The sequence below is a fragment of the Tachysurus vachellii genome, chromosome 20 (genome assembly GCF_030014155.1).
Source record: "Tachysurus vachellii isolate PV-2020 chromosome 20, HZAU_Pvac_v1, whole genome shotgun sequence".
NCBI classification, from domain to species: Eukaryota; Metazoa; Chordata; class Actinopteri; order Siluriformes; family Bagridae; genus Tachysurus; species Tachysurus vachellii.
This window is the reverse complement of record NC_083479.1, coordinates 15237666-15254871: the sequence shown is the minus strand read 5'-3', so window position 1 is coordinate 15254871 and position 17206 is coordinate 15237666. Positions and strand designations below refer to the sequence as shown.

Genomic DNA, 17206 nt, shown 5'->3' with positions numbered 1-17206 from the left:
TAAGTAATGCTGTCCTCTCCTGCCACCGTCAGTGACCACACCATTAAGTGCATACACACACACACACACATTCACATAAGGTCTTAATGATGTTCCACTGACTGTAATTATGAATGTAGCTAATAAACTAAATATTATGCCTACACCTAAGTATAACCCCTACTTTAACTTCTTTAACCAAAAGAAATCACGCTACAAAGGAAAAAAAAAACAAAATAAACCCAATGCCCCCACAAGGTCAAAACTATAAGATAGTCATATCCTTCTGGGGACATTTGGTACCCACCAAAATATAAAAACATGCCTCCATACACCCACAACGAGTGAGAGAGAGAGCGAGAGAGAGAGACCTAGACACACTACTATCACAAACACTACCCTTTTTTTGCAACCTGGAGTTTATCTAATTTACTTCTAAGCCTTTTGTTTTTGTTCTACTTTAAGTCAGAAGTAGTTACTAATTTTTTGTTGTTACCAACCTCCCAATATTAAAATGAGCACGCCGAAATTCAGTTTATTGTTTATTATCAGTATTCTCACTTTTTGTCCTGTTGTTGGTATGATAATAAATTATAAGAATAAACATTTTGGTAAAATAGAGACAGGCGAATCATGTATGTGACACATCGTAGGTTTATGACTTGTTATGTTGTAACATAAGGCAAGGAATAATATGAACTGAGAGAGAGGTGGGGGAGAGAGAGAGAGAGAGAGAGAGCGAGAGAGAGACAGAGAGAGAGACACAGAGAGAGACAGACACAGACAGATAGAGAGAGAGAGAGAGAGAGAGAGAGAGAGAGAGAGAGACAGAGACAGAGACAGAGAGAGAGAGAGAGAGAGAGAGAGAGAGAGAGAGAGACAGACAGACAGAGAGAGACAGAGAGAGAGACAGAGACAGACAGACAGAGAGAGAGAGAGAGAGAGAGAGAGAGAGAGAGACACAGACAGAGAGAGAGAGAGAGAGAGAGAGAGAGAGAGAGAGAGAGAAATATTGTGCTGATTGTATCCAGATAATATATACATTATTAGTTAACTTCAACATAACCTTTAAATATTTCAGCTTGGAGTTTGTTTTGAATGTTTACTGGATTAGTGGGAAATTACAATCATCCTCAATCTCAGAAAAATAATGCTGCTAAACTTTACATTCCTTTTCGTGATCATTTTGTGCCGTTTGTACAAAATACGCATCTTCTAGCGGACAAAAATATACCTTTAAAAAACCCCGTACGGTAGATATTTTGGTTGTAATTACCTTCCATTCACATTTCTATTTAAAGGATAAATGCTCCAGGTGCAAAAAGGCGCACACGTCAGGGCACTTCACGGAAAAGTGCCTTTATTCTGAGAACGTGTTGTGACCTATAGGCAGGACCTCGGCACGTGGTGACGTGAAGAAGAACTTTTGTTGTGTACATTCGCTTGTTTAAATCTTTGTGTGTTTATTTTTATTTAAGGGAACGTGAACCAGCACCGAAAGGATGTGAATGAGGAGGTTTTTTTCCCCAGACAAAACGTAACTAACGCGGTGTGATCGTCACAATGTCACGTCAATTAAATTGAATAATAGCAAAAGCAATAATTATCACTCATAATAACAGGCACGTGCACGCTAATAGAGTAACAGTGAGCTCGCGCTTCGTTCCAGTTTATGCTAAGCTAACGTCTCTGGACTCTGAGGTACTTTTTCGTGACTCTTTATTGAACAAATTCACTACGTTCTTGTCAAATTTGTCAGATATTCTTCTTACCTTCGTTGCTCGGGCCCCCCTGAGTGGTGGAAACAGCAAAGCCGAAAAAGAAGAGCCATGTTATTTTAATAGAAACACAAATCCACCGCGAAACCATGCTCTAAATGACTGAGGTTTGTATTTAGGGCTAAAAAACAGCTTTTAAATGACTGTACTGAAATTAAGGCTCAGTACTAAATCCGTCCCGCGGTCCGTATCGAAGACATCAGAGTCGCTGCCGGTAATTACGGCCAAATAAACTCGCATTTGAGCGGCGCGCGAGTCGCGGAGCTGAAAACAGAAACGCTGAAGTGGTGAGTGCCGCTGCTCGTGCGTGCGCTCGCGCGTGCGTGTTTGTGTGCGTGTGTGTGTGTGTGTGTGAAGCTCGCGAGCTGTCAGACGCCGCACGCGGGGGCGGAGCAGAGCAGCGCGCGCACTTCCACCATAGGCTCGCGTGATAAATAAAGACAACAGTGAGCGCGCGGCTGACAGGAGCCGAACGGGGACGTGATGGTGCACGCGCTTAATGCAACACAGTCAGTTATGGTGGTAGGTATGTAAATAGGGGGGAGAGAGAGAGAGAGAGAGACAGAGACAGAGAGAGAGAGAGAAGAAAGAAAGTAAGTAAGTAAGAAAAAAATTGACAGACAGAAAGAAAGAAAGAAAGAAAAACTGACAGACAGACAGAAAGAAAGAAAGAAAGAAAGAAAGAAAGAAAGAAAGAAAGAAAGAAAGAAAGAAAGAAAGCATTGGGTGTTTTCACATTTTGTAACCATTGTTCATTGCTTTCTTAATAATCATCAGAATCAGTATTGCAATACTTTGAAAAGACCTGAATTCTGATTTGAAGACACATTCAACAGACACTTTAATAGGAACATGTACATCGATTCATTCCTCATACAGTAGAGTTATAAGATCAGACACAGTGGCAGCAGTGTGAGTCCTGTAGGTGGAAAAGCCTTGGTCTGACAAGACTGACAAGAAGGTTTGAGTTGAAGGTCATAGTATCTCCAATACCTTGCCAAAATGGTAAGGTCTTAACAAGTGAAAATATCCTGAATACAGTCCAATAATGTATATCATTCCCTATAACATTACAATAAAACACAACATGTCTCAGGAATGGCAGGGTGGAAACAAACAAACAAAGAAATGACTTGCACACACACACACACACACACACACACACACACACACACACACACATACACACACATACACATATATATTAGACTTTATATATGTACCTCCTTTGCACAAGTGTAATTGAGGTGGTGGGGGTTAGTGGGTTTGTGATAATCTTATTTCTCTGTATGTTGCTACCGGATGATCTATCTATAAAATTATTTAACCTGTTTCTTTAGGAGATTTTTACTCATTTCAAGCTTGTTCGACAGATAATCTTTAAAATTTTTAATTCAAATTTTCTAGAAAGAAGTAAAGTATTTTGTTAATTGTTTTGCAGACAAAACAATTAAATCTTAAAATGAGTAAAGTGTCCAAAACAAGCTGAAAATATATATTTGTGTATTATATATATATATATATATATATATATATATATATATATATATATATATATATATATATATAATATAACATATTTATTATCTCTAAATAAAGAATACTACAAACATTTGCCCGTATTCATGACATTTTCATTTGCTAAGATATATTGTTTTGCATTGTAACTATTCTTTACAACTGTGGTGGCTAAAAAAGCATCTCAAAACACAGTACACATCTATTCTCAATGCAGCTGAGCTACAACAGGCTACAGATGACCACATTGGGCTCCATTTCTTCCAGCCAAGAACAGGAAAGTGAGGCAACTGTTGGCACAGACTCAGTGAATCCAGGCAGCTAAAGTTTGCCTGGTATCTGCGTAATCTTAAACTCTAGAAGCAGTTGTATGTGAAAATCCAAAGAGATCAGCAGTTTCTGAAATACTTACAGCCCATCTGGCACCAACAAACATGTTATGGTCTATATATACTCATCGGCCAACATATACAACATTTCACCATTTTTTCTTACTTGAAATGATGATAAAAGTCTCATTCATTTTGTTCTGTGCGTATGCAAACATTTCTGCTGCTAGCCTTAGTAATTAAGGCTAGTCTAGACTGATATGTTTTCCATGTGAACAAGTAGGGAAATATGTTCTCTGGTCCAGACTGTAGCCCTGTGGGTTACACTGAGCTCCAACAGCTAACTCCAACAAGGCGTTATGGATTATTTCTTACAAATAACGGCGTTAAATTGTGTCAGCAGTTAAAATTTGCACAAGTCAAAAACAGAGCTTTTGCAAATAATTACATTTTTTAAAACTATGCTTTTTTGCACTAAAAAAAATCTTATTTAGAAAAACAATGTGGGCAAAATAATGAATTTTCCCAGACGACTTAAATGAAGAGTAAAGCAGAGTGGCAATTCTTCTAGCTGTCATATTAAATTATTATCATCTTTACAACTTACCATTATCCCGCTTCCTCAGTTCCTCCTCTTCCTGTTTCTCTTCTGTTTTACTTCCTAATAGGTAAGTCCTTTTCATTTTGACAGATGCACTCGTGCATTCATTGTAACCAACATGAACAAGTCAGTAAGATGATAACGAGACACGCAGCACGCCTGTGATGTTGTTGTAATGCACACTGCTTATCAGATTTTTCAGGGGCTTCCTGCATTTTGATATCAGCTTTCAGGGGCCTTCTTAATGCTTGACACCCATAGGAATCATCCGGCTTCACACCACATATACTATGATTATTTCATGCATTCTTCACACTCCTTAATTGTTCATGTTTTCTCACGTGATATATTGTTCTATTATTCTCTAGTGCAGATCGCATACTCTGTAAGTGAACTCCCACATCGTCTCTGCTCCATTTAACTTCTCAGATTTATTTGGCCTTGCTGGTCATTACTGATATATTCTCCAGCCTTGGCATTTGTTTCATTCTGTTTAAAAAGCTTTCTGTCCTTGCTTCATGGACAAATAAACTAGATTCAGGCTAGATCAACTGGTTTTCCTTTCTCACGGACTCACACATGATATCAGTCAAGCAAATGTTTCATGCCTTCTTTCGATTTGTTTTGGAGCCTTGTAATATGAAATACTGCCCAAATTGTCACACACCCACCTCAACTTTGTTTGTGCCTAAAGAGGTTCATGTAATTGCAGAAAACGTGTATTTAAAAAGTACATATGCTAATTCAATTCTAAATCATCTAAATAACAATATTCCATATATCTATTAGTACTAATTACTGAATCAATTAAAAACAAAACTTTTAATGATTCTTGGTTATCAGAATCAACCTCTCGGAGAGGACAACATAGACAGAGAGAAAATCATTTCGTTTACTCAAATCCACGTCTCCAACACAAGTCTGCTGATTTACCTGAAAAATTAAGTGATTCCAGTTTCAATGATGTTGCTTACTAGTGTTTTATATATAACAGAGATAGATAGAGCACCAGACAGCGATGTTACTGACAGATACTGAATAACTCAACATGGTTTGTGAAAGTGAACTTGTGAAACTGGCAGCTATAAGCTTCCCTTTGTTAGCTTCATGTCATGGCTGTCTGAACATGTCTTGGATGATTGATTACATCTTCAGGTAAGAAGGAAAGTGTGTAGATTTCAGTTTTGACCAAATGATTCCTTGACACCTGGCAACAAGCTGGAGACAATTTTCATCTAAACACAATGTGGGCACTAGCTGCTGTGTTTATATTCAACATATATACTGAACCTCCTATGGTTTAAAGATTTTTCCGCTCATATCCATGGCCACATTTTTGATTCACTTTGTTCTATTGTAGACTGAAATATTGCCTTTGCTTTTTTTTTAAAATGGCACTTCTGAATTCATCTTAAATATACACACTATATTCTTACCTCATGAATAAAATGTTCTCTTGTGTCTCTGAGCTCTCCTGCCCTGATGGCCTGTTTTACCTCTACAGTGATACTACTGCAAAAATAATGATTAAATAATATGATGATTATGCCTCTCTAAAGACCAGGCTGGTCTGAGATCACTCACTTTACTCCATAGTTCTGCCCTGTGCTCATATAAATAAAAAAAGCACTTGCTGATAAATAAGATATACTGCATGCCAAGTCAAGTCAAGTCATGTAGGATTTATGGTCATAACTGTCATCATAGACAGATGTAATGTTAGGAACAAATCATGATGCTAAACAGTCAGACAACATATCAAGCCAATCAGTATAAACTCTATTGTATAGTAGTGTTTTGATGCACTGTTAGAAATCTAATATCGGGTAATAAATTCATTCAATACCATGCACATTTACTCCAAAATGTAAAATTGCTATGATACCAACATCTTATATCACATGATTCTACAGTATGTGACACAAGCCAGATGCAGCAATAAAGAAATGACATGAAATAACAGTGATCTAGGTTTAGGGTTAGGTTTAGGGTGAACGAAGCAGACATCAGATTGTGCTCTGTGAAAATGCAAAATGGAGGAGGAGCTCTAGTATCTTTCTAAAATACAGTTAGCATGATGCAACATCATATGATAGTATTCATAATAAAGAGTGTGAGAGATTAGTGAGTATGGTCAATACAATTGTCAGCGTGGATCTGGGAAGAGAGCGAAAGAAGTGATAGAAATTCAGTTCTCTGAGCTCTGAGACAATCGTTCCCTTTTCCGTTCCTCGCAATGGTCCACAGTGCACTTTATGACGCCTTGCTCATTTGTAAATACCACGCTTGCTGATACTGCTCTGCACACTCAGGTTGGCTGCCCTCACGCTCTCTATTAAAATGTTCGAATAACATTTATAATAACCTTTTTAATTGTACAGTTCAGCATGAGGAGTTCATTACTAGAAGCACATGACAGCAAACAACATAAGAAGAGCTTAATAAAATGTTCCATGATGCCTTTGTGTGATTAATACCAAGCAGCTTACTCATTTCGATATCAGTATCAGTATATGTATAGATAAGTGCAAGAAAATGTGTTTTCATATGGAACTGATGCAGCCATAGTTTTGCTAATGCAAACGGTTAATAATCCTCTGTAACAGTATGAACGTCTAAAGTGGCTTGTAAGTGTGGGTTTCATAAATAAAACGTCTCTTGTAAAGTGACTGAGCGCTATGGGTAAAGTGAATAAGAGGGGAATCGGAGTGAAGCGAAGTGATCTAAAGCCCTCAGGCAGATCTGTTGAGGAGTCTAATGGCGTATGGGAAGTAACTATTTGGCATATATGCTGGCAGATCTTCAATCTGAACCAAAAGAAACTCCTCCAATGCTCTTTAGATGCTCATTCAAAGATTGTTTTATGACCCCTTTGACCTACAGCTTTCTGATGTAGCTGATTCTTCTAACATCTTCACCCTTCTCGATCTCTGGGTATCTTTAAATACAGTCAAATGCAATATACATCCTCCCTGTCTGTCCTCTGTATCGAATTCTATGCTGATAAAATTCAAACATACACTAAATGGCCAAACACTTGACCATAATATCTGTATGTGCTTTGCCTCTTATTGTAATCTCCACATCTTTGAAGGCTTTCCACTAGATTTTGAATTGTGGCTGTGGGGATTTGCTCATTCAGCAACAAGAGCATTTGTGAGTTCAGGCATTGATGTCATATGAGAAGTTCTTCCAATTCATCCTAAAGGTGTGCAGTGTTGACACCAGGGCTCTGTGCAGGATACTATGCACCAACCTTGGCGAATCATGCCTTTAGGAAGCACATTTTGTGCACAGGAGCATTGTCATGCTGAAACTTAGCTCCAGTGAAGGGAAAATTGTAATCCTACGGCATGCAAAAACACTCTATATTTTTTTTTGCTTCCAACTGTGGCAAAATTTTTTGGGAAAACCAACAGATAGGTGTGATGGTCAGGTGTCAGAAAGCATTGTAAGCATTAACTTCCCCATCAGAACTCTAAATGGACAATAACGGGCAATTTTAAAGTTTTACTCTTTGACAAAATATCTTAATATCTTATATTTAAAGTAGCCTTTTGCATTAAGTTAATATTTTCTGAAATTTATGTAATTTTCAATTTATCTAAAATTAATCTATCAACCGATGTTTCAGTGCTATGCATTGCAAAGATATAAAATCAGTGAGAAACAGCTCTGACATTTAAACAACAATGGCAGACAACAACTAGAGCTCCTACTTTCTCGTTGTATCACGAGGGAGATAAATAGTTAGGCCTATCCCTGGGGGAGTCAATATATTTAGGTGCAAAAAAAAAAGGCTCTATGTTGCAGTAAGGGCTGAAGGAACAGTTCAGCAAAAATCTAATCAAACTTGTTTTAAAAGACATCAGTAATCTTTGTAATTTTTCATTACAATTGTTAAAAATGAAAAATAATCCTGTTGTCCAAGATGGTTACTTCCAGCAACAAAGATTGGTTTATGTTCATAGATTACAGTAAGTCGTACACCAGATCTGTAATCCAAGACATTACCTTGGATTTCAAACAGTATCTCAGTATGACTCAGATGCCTATCATTACTTATTAGCTACACCTATTGTAGATTCATTAAATACATTTGACCCAGTTAGTTAATACTGTACCTGCTTGAGGTAAATGAGACCGAGATATCATGAAAAGATGGACTGGATTTATAAAAAAAAAAAAAAAAAAAAAAAAAGAATTGGACTAAAGTAAATGATACTAAAAATTGCACAAAATGTCATTGGATTTCATAGAAATAATATTCAAATTTTGATTTGGTTAAAAAAATAATCGTAAGGTTCAAGTAATCAAGAGGCTGTGAGGCCATGTTGCCATTTTGTCCATAGGGTCAGAGGCATAGCGAAGCCCCCCTGTAGACAGCTATAGTTATGCTGTCACTAATGATTAGCAATGGAGCAGTTGAGATCGCTATGTGGTAATATGTTCTTGAAAAAAAACAGTGGGGTATAACTGACAAGGAAAAGTGTGTATGCAGTATTTAGCCCACTTAAACTTTCTCACATTTTATAGCGATACTATATAGTGAAACTGGAATGGACTTATTGGAGATTTTTTTAAATAGACCTTAATATTGAAGCTGTGGGGAAAAATCAATATAGTTTGTAATTTATTAACAATAAAATAATAAGAAGAAAATAAAACGATTGTGGAAAAATATCAATCAGATTTGGGGTATAAAAAATATCCATGTGAACACTGTGTGGTGCACCACTGTATCTATTACTGTAAGTATCCATATCCATAAAAAAATTAATAAATAAATAAATCGGTGACCAGTTAAGGTGGGCATTAGTCAGAGAAGCAGCTAAAAGACCAAGGGTTACGCTCCAAATGATGCTACAAGCACCATTCTTTACTGTGGGAAATGTTCTCAGGTTTTTCTGTGAACAGCTTCATCCACGTCTTCAGAGTTGCCCTTGGCCTTGTGATTGCTTCGCTGACTAATGCCCTACTTGCACTCAATGACTATGCTAGACAACCTCCTCTAGGCAATGTCGCTGTTGTGCCATCGAGTTTAAGGTATTTTTAATAACCAAAGACTTACAGATACTTTTCCAGGTCTTACAGCTTTGAATGTTTTTACGCAGTAATGAATTGAAGGACATGCTCAGTAAAACTCCTCTCATGCTGTTTCAGTGATCCTTGTTTCTTCTTTTTTTTAAAACATAACCACACTGAACTGACTGGTCACTTACCATTGCTTTTTTTCGTCTTTACAAAGAGCCTGACAGTGTTGGAATTGTGAATAATGTTGACTGATGTCTTCATTGTTACATTGTTCTTCTGATCAGACATGAAGACCAGCAGTCAAAGGCGCCTTTGAAACTCTTTTGGAAAGACCTTTGACTGAAGTACGTTAAGTTTGTCTATACAACTGAAATATATTTCACTAAATGAAATTCATCCAAAATATTTGTAGCACCATGGATAAGCATGGATTGTTGTGCCAGATTTGTTCATTCATAAGTAAATTAAGTATTAAAAAAAATAAACTGTCAAAAATGTATAATTATCCCTCTTGCTGTTAATGATAACTGAAACACAAACATATGGTGATTGTACGGTCCGCACTGAATCAACCACAATTAAAATGCAAGAACGTAGCTACAACTCAGATGTCTGATAGCTAAACACCAGCAGTGGCTTCCCTGCAGAATTTCACTGCTTGACTGTACTTGTCATACATCACAATAATTATCAACAATTATTAGCAAAACAAATGCTAAACAAATAGGTTAAAAAAAGGCAAAATATTAATTCATAAATATTGAGAACAGTGTTAAAATTGGTGCTAGTGATAAAAAAGTGTATAAACGATACAGCTGAGTTTCCCCTGTGATTTCTTTAAGACATGTTATGTATGTTATTTTATTGGTCGCTAGAATAATAAAAAAAAAACAAGGGACAGAGTTTTTTCTTACTTAGAAACATGTTTCTTGTTTCATTGGGCATTTTGCTTTCATCGTAAGAAATGATGTAGATCCGAATTCATGTGCACAGAAAAAATAAATAAATAAATAAATAAATAAATATATATATATATATATTTTTTTTTTTTCTGTGCACATGTTACATATATGCACATGTATGCACATGCACATATCTATCCACGTTACATATATATATATATATATATGTAACATTTTAAAGATATCTGCTTCATTTTATCTACCATATATATTCCATAGTGGAGGTATTTTGGCTTGTTCAAAGATCCAATAACATAAACCTTAGCAATCTTTTATTTAATAGGAACAGTGAATATTTAAAGGTGCAGATCATTGCCTAAAGTTTATTGTTGATCATGCTGGGTCAAAATGGTTGCAAACAGTTGACATGAGGTTGTAATTAGACCGACTTCATAATTATCACTTTAGTGTTATTGATGAATGTTAGATTATGCATTGTGTATGTATTTTAAGTACAAAGTTATTCATTCATTCATTCATCTTCTACCGCTTATCCGAACTACCTCGGGTCACGGGGAGCCTGTGCCTATCTCAGGCATCATTGGGCATCAAGGCAGGATATACCCTGGACGTGCCAACCCATCGCAGGGCACACACACACACTCTCATTCACTCACACAATCACACACTATGGACAATTTTCCAGAGATGCCAATCAACCTACCATGTATGTCTTTGGACCGGAGGAGGAAACCGGAGTACCGGGAGGAAACCCCCGAGGCACGGGGAGAACATGCAAACTCCACACACACAAGGTGGAGGTGGGAATCGAACCCCGACCCTGGAGGTGTGAGGCAAACGTGCTAACCACTAAGCCACCGTGCCCCAGTACAAAGTTATACAAAAGTAAAATAAGATAAAATTGAAAGTTGAATGTACTTAATCCTGAAATAAATAGTATGAAATAAAATGGACTCTCCTGGCATACTATCTCCTGCTACCAGCTTATTAACCAGTTAGCTCAAGACAATACCTACTTTTTTGGTTATATTTACACTGTTTGTTTCGCAAAAAAAAAAAAAAAAAAAAGAGAGAGAAAATTAATGTGATGCATTTGTCCTTGCAGGCTCTGAAGGGTTAATTAGCATATGCCAAGTTAGGGCACCATAACGATAAAAGAAAAACACTTCTAAGAGAGCACCCATGCCCGCTGTGCTGTATGGTATAAATATTGTCCTACTGCAGAGAATATTACATTTAATATATGTATTAATCCTGGTCAAATGAGGGTTAAGAGGAAACCCAGAGTACCTTACTGAGCTCCTTGATCCTCTAAACCAAATGATTTATGTTAGAGGTCAGTCAGCTGTCCATTAATCTGAAAGGAAGTCAGTGAGTCTGAAACTGTCCGTAATTAACTAATTAGGACTTACACACGACATGTGCAGTGCCGGACAAACAGTGATAATGAAGTTGGACACTCAATCAGTGTCTGTCAAAATCCTCCAAACAAAAACTACAAAGTGTTTTTCATATTCATGGAAAATGAGCATACTTTATAAAGTGATGTGCTGTAGATAAAGCTGTAAACTAGATGCTAATTTATGTAGATACCTAAGACAAGTAACTAAATACTACTGGCTTTAATGTGCCTACTTCTTGAAGTAGTAAAAGCTATTCGGCTAATTTGCAATGGTAATAAGCCACTACATTGTAAGTTTCACAACTGCGTGCTCGGCATGCTTTCCTTCTCTTGGTTTTAATTATGTGCTCCATTAAAGTGCCACTAGAAAACGGCATTAGTTATGGATGTCTGATAACATAACCTTACATGTATTTCACATTTATTAAGCTGATGCTATACAATGCTATACTTTAGTGGAGTTTATAGGTAGATAACAGTAAGGTAGGTACGGTTAGCTCAGCATTCTGAACTGCAAATCTAGGAAAGGGGGGTGTAAAACCAGACCATCTGTTAAATCAAGTCTGTGAATATGTGTGGTTGGTTTTCATGTACCATCCTGCCTGTGCTTGAGCTACAGACTTCATGTATGTGTAGTAATACTAATGAAATTTAAATGTAGGTTTCGGATTCACGTACGTCTCCTGTACACTTTACACTACAATTTAGCCTACGACATGAAATCTGTATCCGCTTTGTCTCGCTACATGTTTATTTATTTATATGTCATTAGAAATAGCGGGACGTGCTCTGAATGGATGGACGTTTGTGGTAGATATGAACAGATTTTTTTTTTGTTGTTTTTTTATCACTAATATAGTATGATGTAATACAATACAGGCCAGGCTGCATCCTGCATGTACATCATGCTGCTTCAGCTTTCCCAGTTCGGATGTTTCCAAGAACCTGATCAGACCCCATGCTTCTTCGAGCAGCTAATGATTTTCTGTCATGATTCTGGGCTGAGACACACTTCTCTGACTGTCCAATTCAAGCCTTAATAAACAGTAGCAGCTGTTCATAAATTCCATCGTCTCGGCTGTGTTTGTGTGGCATGTTGTTTTGGGTGATTTTTTTTTTTTTAACAAAAGTTTCTTGTCATTAAAACATTCACCAAGACAAGAAAAATGGTCACAGACTATAAATGTTTAAGGTTAGTTATGCAAGTTTTTGTTCTGTCTAGGTTGGACCTTTGTAGTGCCTTGGTATCTGAATGCGCCAGAATAAACAAGCTTCAATTAGTCTATAATGCAGTCTTTAGTAGAGACAGAAAACTGTCCCATATTATATATCCTCAGTTTGCACTACATTAGCTTTCAGCATAATTGTGTATTGATCATATCATGCTGACATTGGTCCATAAAGCAGTGAATGGTCTCACACCACAGAACCTGAGTGAAATTTGGACCTGCCGTGCCAAACGGTTTATGTTATTTATTGGTAGATAGAATAATAAAAAAAAAGAGAGAGAGTTTTTACTTACTCAAAAACATGTTTCAGGCATTTTGCTTTCGTCTTAAGAAATGATGTAGATCCGAGTTCATGTGCACAGAGTGTTGTCTCTATTTAAAATAAAAATAAAAGTAAAAAAATAAATTTTTAAAGATATCTGCTTCTTTTTAACTACCATATATATTCCACAGTAGAGAAAAGTTGGCTTGTTCAAAGATCCAATAACGTAAAGCTTAGCAATCTTTAATTTAATAGGAACAATGAATATTTAAAGGTGCAGATCATTGCCTAAAGTGTATTGTTGATCATGCTGGGTCAAAATGGTTGCAAACAGTTGACATGAGGTTGTAATTAGACCGACTTCATAATTATCACTTAAATCTGCAATGAATTGTTTTGGAAATTGGCTTCCATGGAGGTCTTGCTCACATATACGTGATTAACACAGTGCGACTTGACTCTGTGTGAAGGTTTCAGTATGGCACTGCATGGCAGAATCTGATGCAACATACAGTAAGCGTCATTTCATTCTAGGTGAGTCGGGGCACGGAGCCGCAGATTTCAGCAGGTGTTAATTTACGGCTGCTCCGAGTGTATTCTCTTGATGGCTGCAGTCAAACCCAGCAGCTGGGTGATCTACAAAAGGCAAACATAACCTTCAGTCGTAAAGTCTGGCATCTGCGCCAGGACATGGACTGCATCATTAAAAAGGAGGGCCACACAGAGTGAGAAAAATAGCATAATTTTGGATGAATATGTATATGTGTATTTTGTCAGTGATAAGGATAAAAAGTCTATGCACTATGTATGCACCCAGATTATAATTTATGCAATAAAGATCATTAAATTGTTCCATCACATTATCATCATTAGAATTCAATAAATCAGGATCAGGATCTCAAACCATTTTGCATCCAAAGACTTCTTTAACTAAAAAATAAATTCCAGAAATTCTCCACTACAGCTTTAATTGATCAAATATTACAAATATTTAAATATGCAGCATTATTTAAATGTGGGCAATAATTGGTTATTTATAACATTTACATTTATGACATTTGGAAGATGCCCTTTAGCAGAGCTACATACAAAATGCTTTGCAGTCTCATCAGTGAATACATCAACACTGGTTCACTAGGTTACAGTCTTAGGATAAGATCATCCTAAAACTCTGTTCAGTAAAAAATATACACATCAAACATAAAGTGAAAATAAGTGTTAGTTCAAGTGTTTCATACGAATGTTTTATATATATATATATATATATATATATATATATATATATATATATATATATATATATATATATATATATATTTGTTTATTTTTTTTTATACACACTACCGCTTTAATTAAAATGATTGTTATTACAGTGGATCAAAAATAACATATTGGCCACCCAGGACAGCGCATTGACGATAGAGAACAATATAATACATTACAATGCAACAGAATAAATACAGTATGCTACAATATAACACAGTGCAATAGAATAGAACACATTACAATAAAAAATATGAAGATACAATAAAATGCCTTACAGTACAAAACAATACAATACAATGCAATGGAGAACAATAGAATAATACAATATAATACAGTGCAGTATTAAACAATGATAGATAAAACAGATTGTAAATATTTGAGTTACTGTGGTTTAGTGATATTACTGATGTTTCGAATAAGCTCATTCATTTCACATGACCAATCAAATATGTTAATATCGCTAAATATAAAATAATAAATGTAATAAATTTGGCGATATTTGGTTGTGATTTCCAATGATGGAATTAAATTGCAGACCCACCGGATACACTTCATGAACCTCGGCAGTCCCCGGACCGCACTTTGACAACCATGGCCAAAAATAATCAAATAATTTACTGAATAAGATGTACAGTACAATGCCTTCTATATGTAATTTAGGACCCTGTCTCAGATTAATTGGCAATTTTACTAAGAGAACAATAGCTGGACTAGACAGTGAGGAGGACAATTAATGCTTCAAAGAGTGAAAACGTGAAGAAAACATAAACATGCTTTTTTATCTGACAAGGCTGCCACATCTGTTTAAAAGCCAGGCCCAAAACAGCTTTGTTTAGGTGTGTCTAACCGTTCCTAACAATGTCCGTCCTCATCTCCATAATCCCTCTTGTCCAAGAGAGTGAGAGTGACAGAGAGTGTGTGTGAGAGAAGGGAGGTACCGGGTTACACGCATGCCCAGGCTTAGTTAGCTGTGTCATTTCTGACAGCTTTATTAAATGCAAAATATTCCTCGGTTGCTACACACTAGCCAGATTCACCATTTGGACTCGTGCAGAACTGGAGGAGAGCGATAGCAGTTGACCTCGCAGTTCCCAGAGAGGATGAAAGGCACTCGCCACCGATTCGAGCACACACATTCACACAGAGCTGATTAGAGCCGCCCAGATGGGTTATTGCATTTTCAATTCCTCTGAAAAACCGAGCCCCCACGGAGCGAGGCTAAGTTTAGTGCCGCAACTCTAAAACCGTCAAATGGTCTTATCAAAGATGTGTTTATATCTCAGGACCTGATCTAAGATTTCTGTCAAACCATTTTATATAAATCAAAATGACTAAGATTATTAAGTGGCTTGAGAAAAAAAAAAAAAAAAACGTTTAGAAAATTAACTTCTGACATTTTGCTTGACATCTGCCTCCCTGAAGTGCAACTTTACACCAAATAAGCTCATAAATTTCTATTTATCTGAGATCTAATTCATTCAGTAGGCTATGAAATTTGTTTTAACCCCTTCCACCCTAGCAGGACAGAAATGATGAATTATGAATCCTTTTCTTAAGCATACAAAGCATGAATGTATCGACACATGCAGCATAGCAGATGTACGGGAAGAAGCTTCGCTATAACACTACAAACACCATTTCCACTTAAACAAAACACAATTCTAACACCAAGCAGCTTAACGAACAGACAGAATAAATGCGTAGACATTGTGCATGCAGCAAAACAGCACCAATTATTAATTATTAACCACCATTTATTTATTTATTTATTTATTTACTTTTTTTTTTCTTTTTTTTTTGTGTTGCATTTTCTCCTACACTGATCTGGTAATATACTTATTCTAAATTCCAGAATTCTTCAAATACACCTTGTTGTTTTTGAGATATACTCGTTCTAAATTGAGCATGTTGTTCTCAAGCAAGAGGCCTTAGGGTTGAGTAGGTTAAACCATAACAAGCCAAAAAAATCATTTACTGTGATGTGGTCTATTGTTGTGTGTACTGTATATCGAAGATTTTACAACAGCTTTGTGGCTCAACCAATAGATTCGGACTGTAGAACTGAATCTATCCACTTCGTTATTTTCATTTTAATACAGAATCAGAACTAAAAGGAATCTTTCCATATTACTCGGTATTGAGGGAGTTATTTCAAATACTTTTTTTTATTTTGTTGTTACATTTGATGTTGTAGAACATCCATGATAAAATCGGTTCCTGTTATCACTTACATAGGAACAGTTATCAACACTCATTTCCACACCAGTCTCTCTCTTTTTCTAAAAAGAGAACAATTCAGTTTGCTGAATCCATTACCACAAAACATCAAAGCAATGGCCTCTGTCCTAAAGTCTTTCCCTAGGCAGAAAACATACAGACGTTTAGAAAGTGCTGACATTAGAGACTCCTTCCATAAATCTTTAATAATTGTTCTCTTACAGAAAGTCCCATTCATTTTTCATTTGTTAAATAGTATCACTTTTTATTTAGTTTATTATTAGATATAAATTAATAATTGCATTTAAGTGCTTCTATTTTTTGGAATCACTGATGTTAAACGTGATCTAATCCTGTACAGCTGCTCTAGGTATTTCCTTAGGTTTTGTGAGTTATCAGCCTTAGGGACTCTATACTACACTTTTACACATGATGAATCTTACAATAGCTTACCTTTAGGCCGCTAACCGCATATTACCTCAGTGCGTATCAGCTTAAAAAAGCAAGGACATGTTTTGTTCAAGGGACTTCAGACCTCTCAAGTTTCCAGTATGGTGCAAATCATTATAAATGATGCTTTAGTGTGTAACTTGGTATCCGTCCTGTGCTGGGAGGAAAATTTTATTTCAGTGTACCATAGAATAAAATGTTTGAAAATAAAACCATTC

At 36.3% G+C, this 17206-nt stretch overlaps 1 protein-coding gene across 1 annotated transcript in view; it reads right to left on the bottom strand.

Moving 5' to 3' along the window:
• LOC132863232 (ephrin type-A receptor 5) overlaps positions 1-2071 on the bottom strand; it is a 50828-nt gene extending 48757 nt beyond the window's left edge. Inside the window, exon 1 of the mRNA XM_060895930.1 lies at positions 1752-2071. Within this exon, the coding sequence (XP_060751913.1) occupies positions 1752-1848 (97 nt within the window). The 5' untranslated portion in view covers positions 1849-2071. The remainder of the gene's footprint in view (positions 1-1751) is intronic.
• Between the last annotated feature and the right edge of the window lie 15135 nt (positions 2072-17206).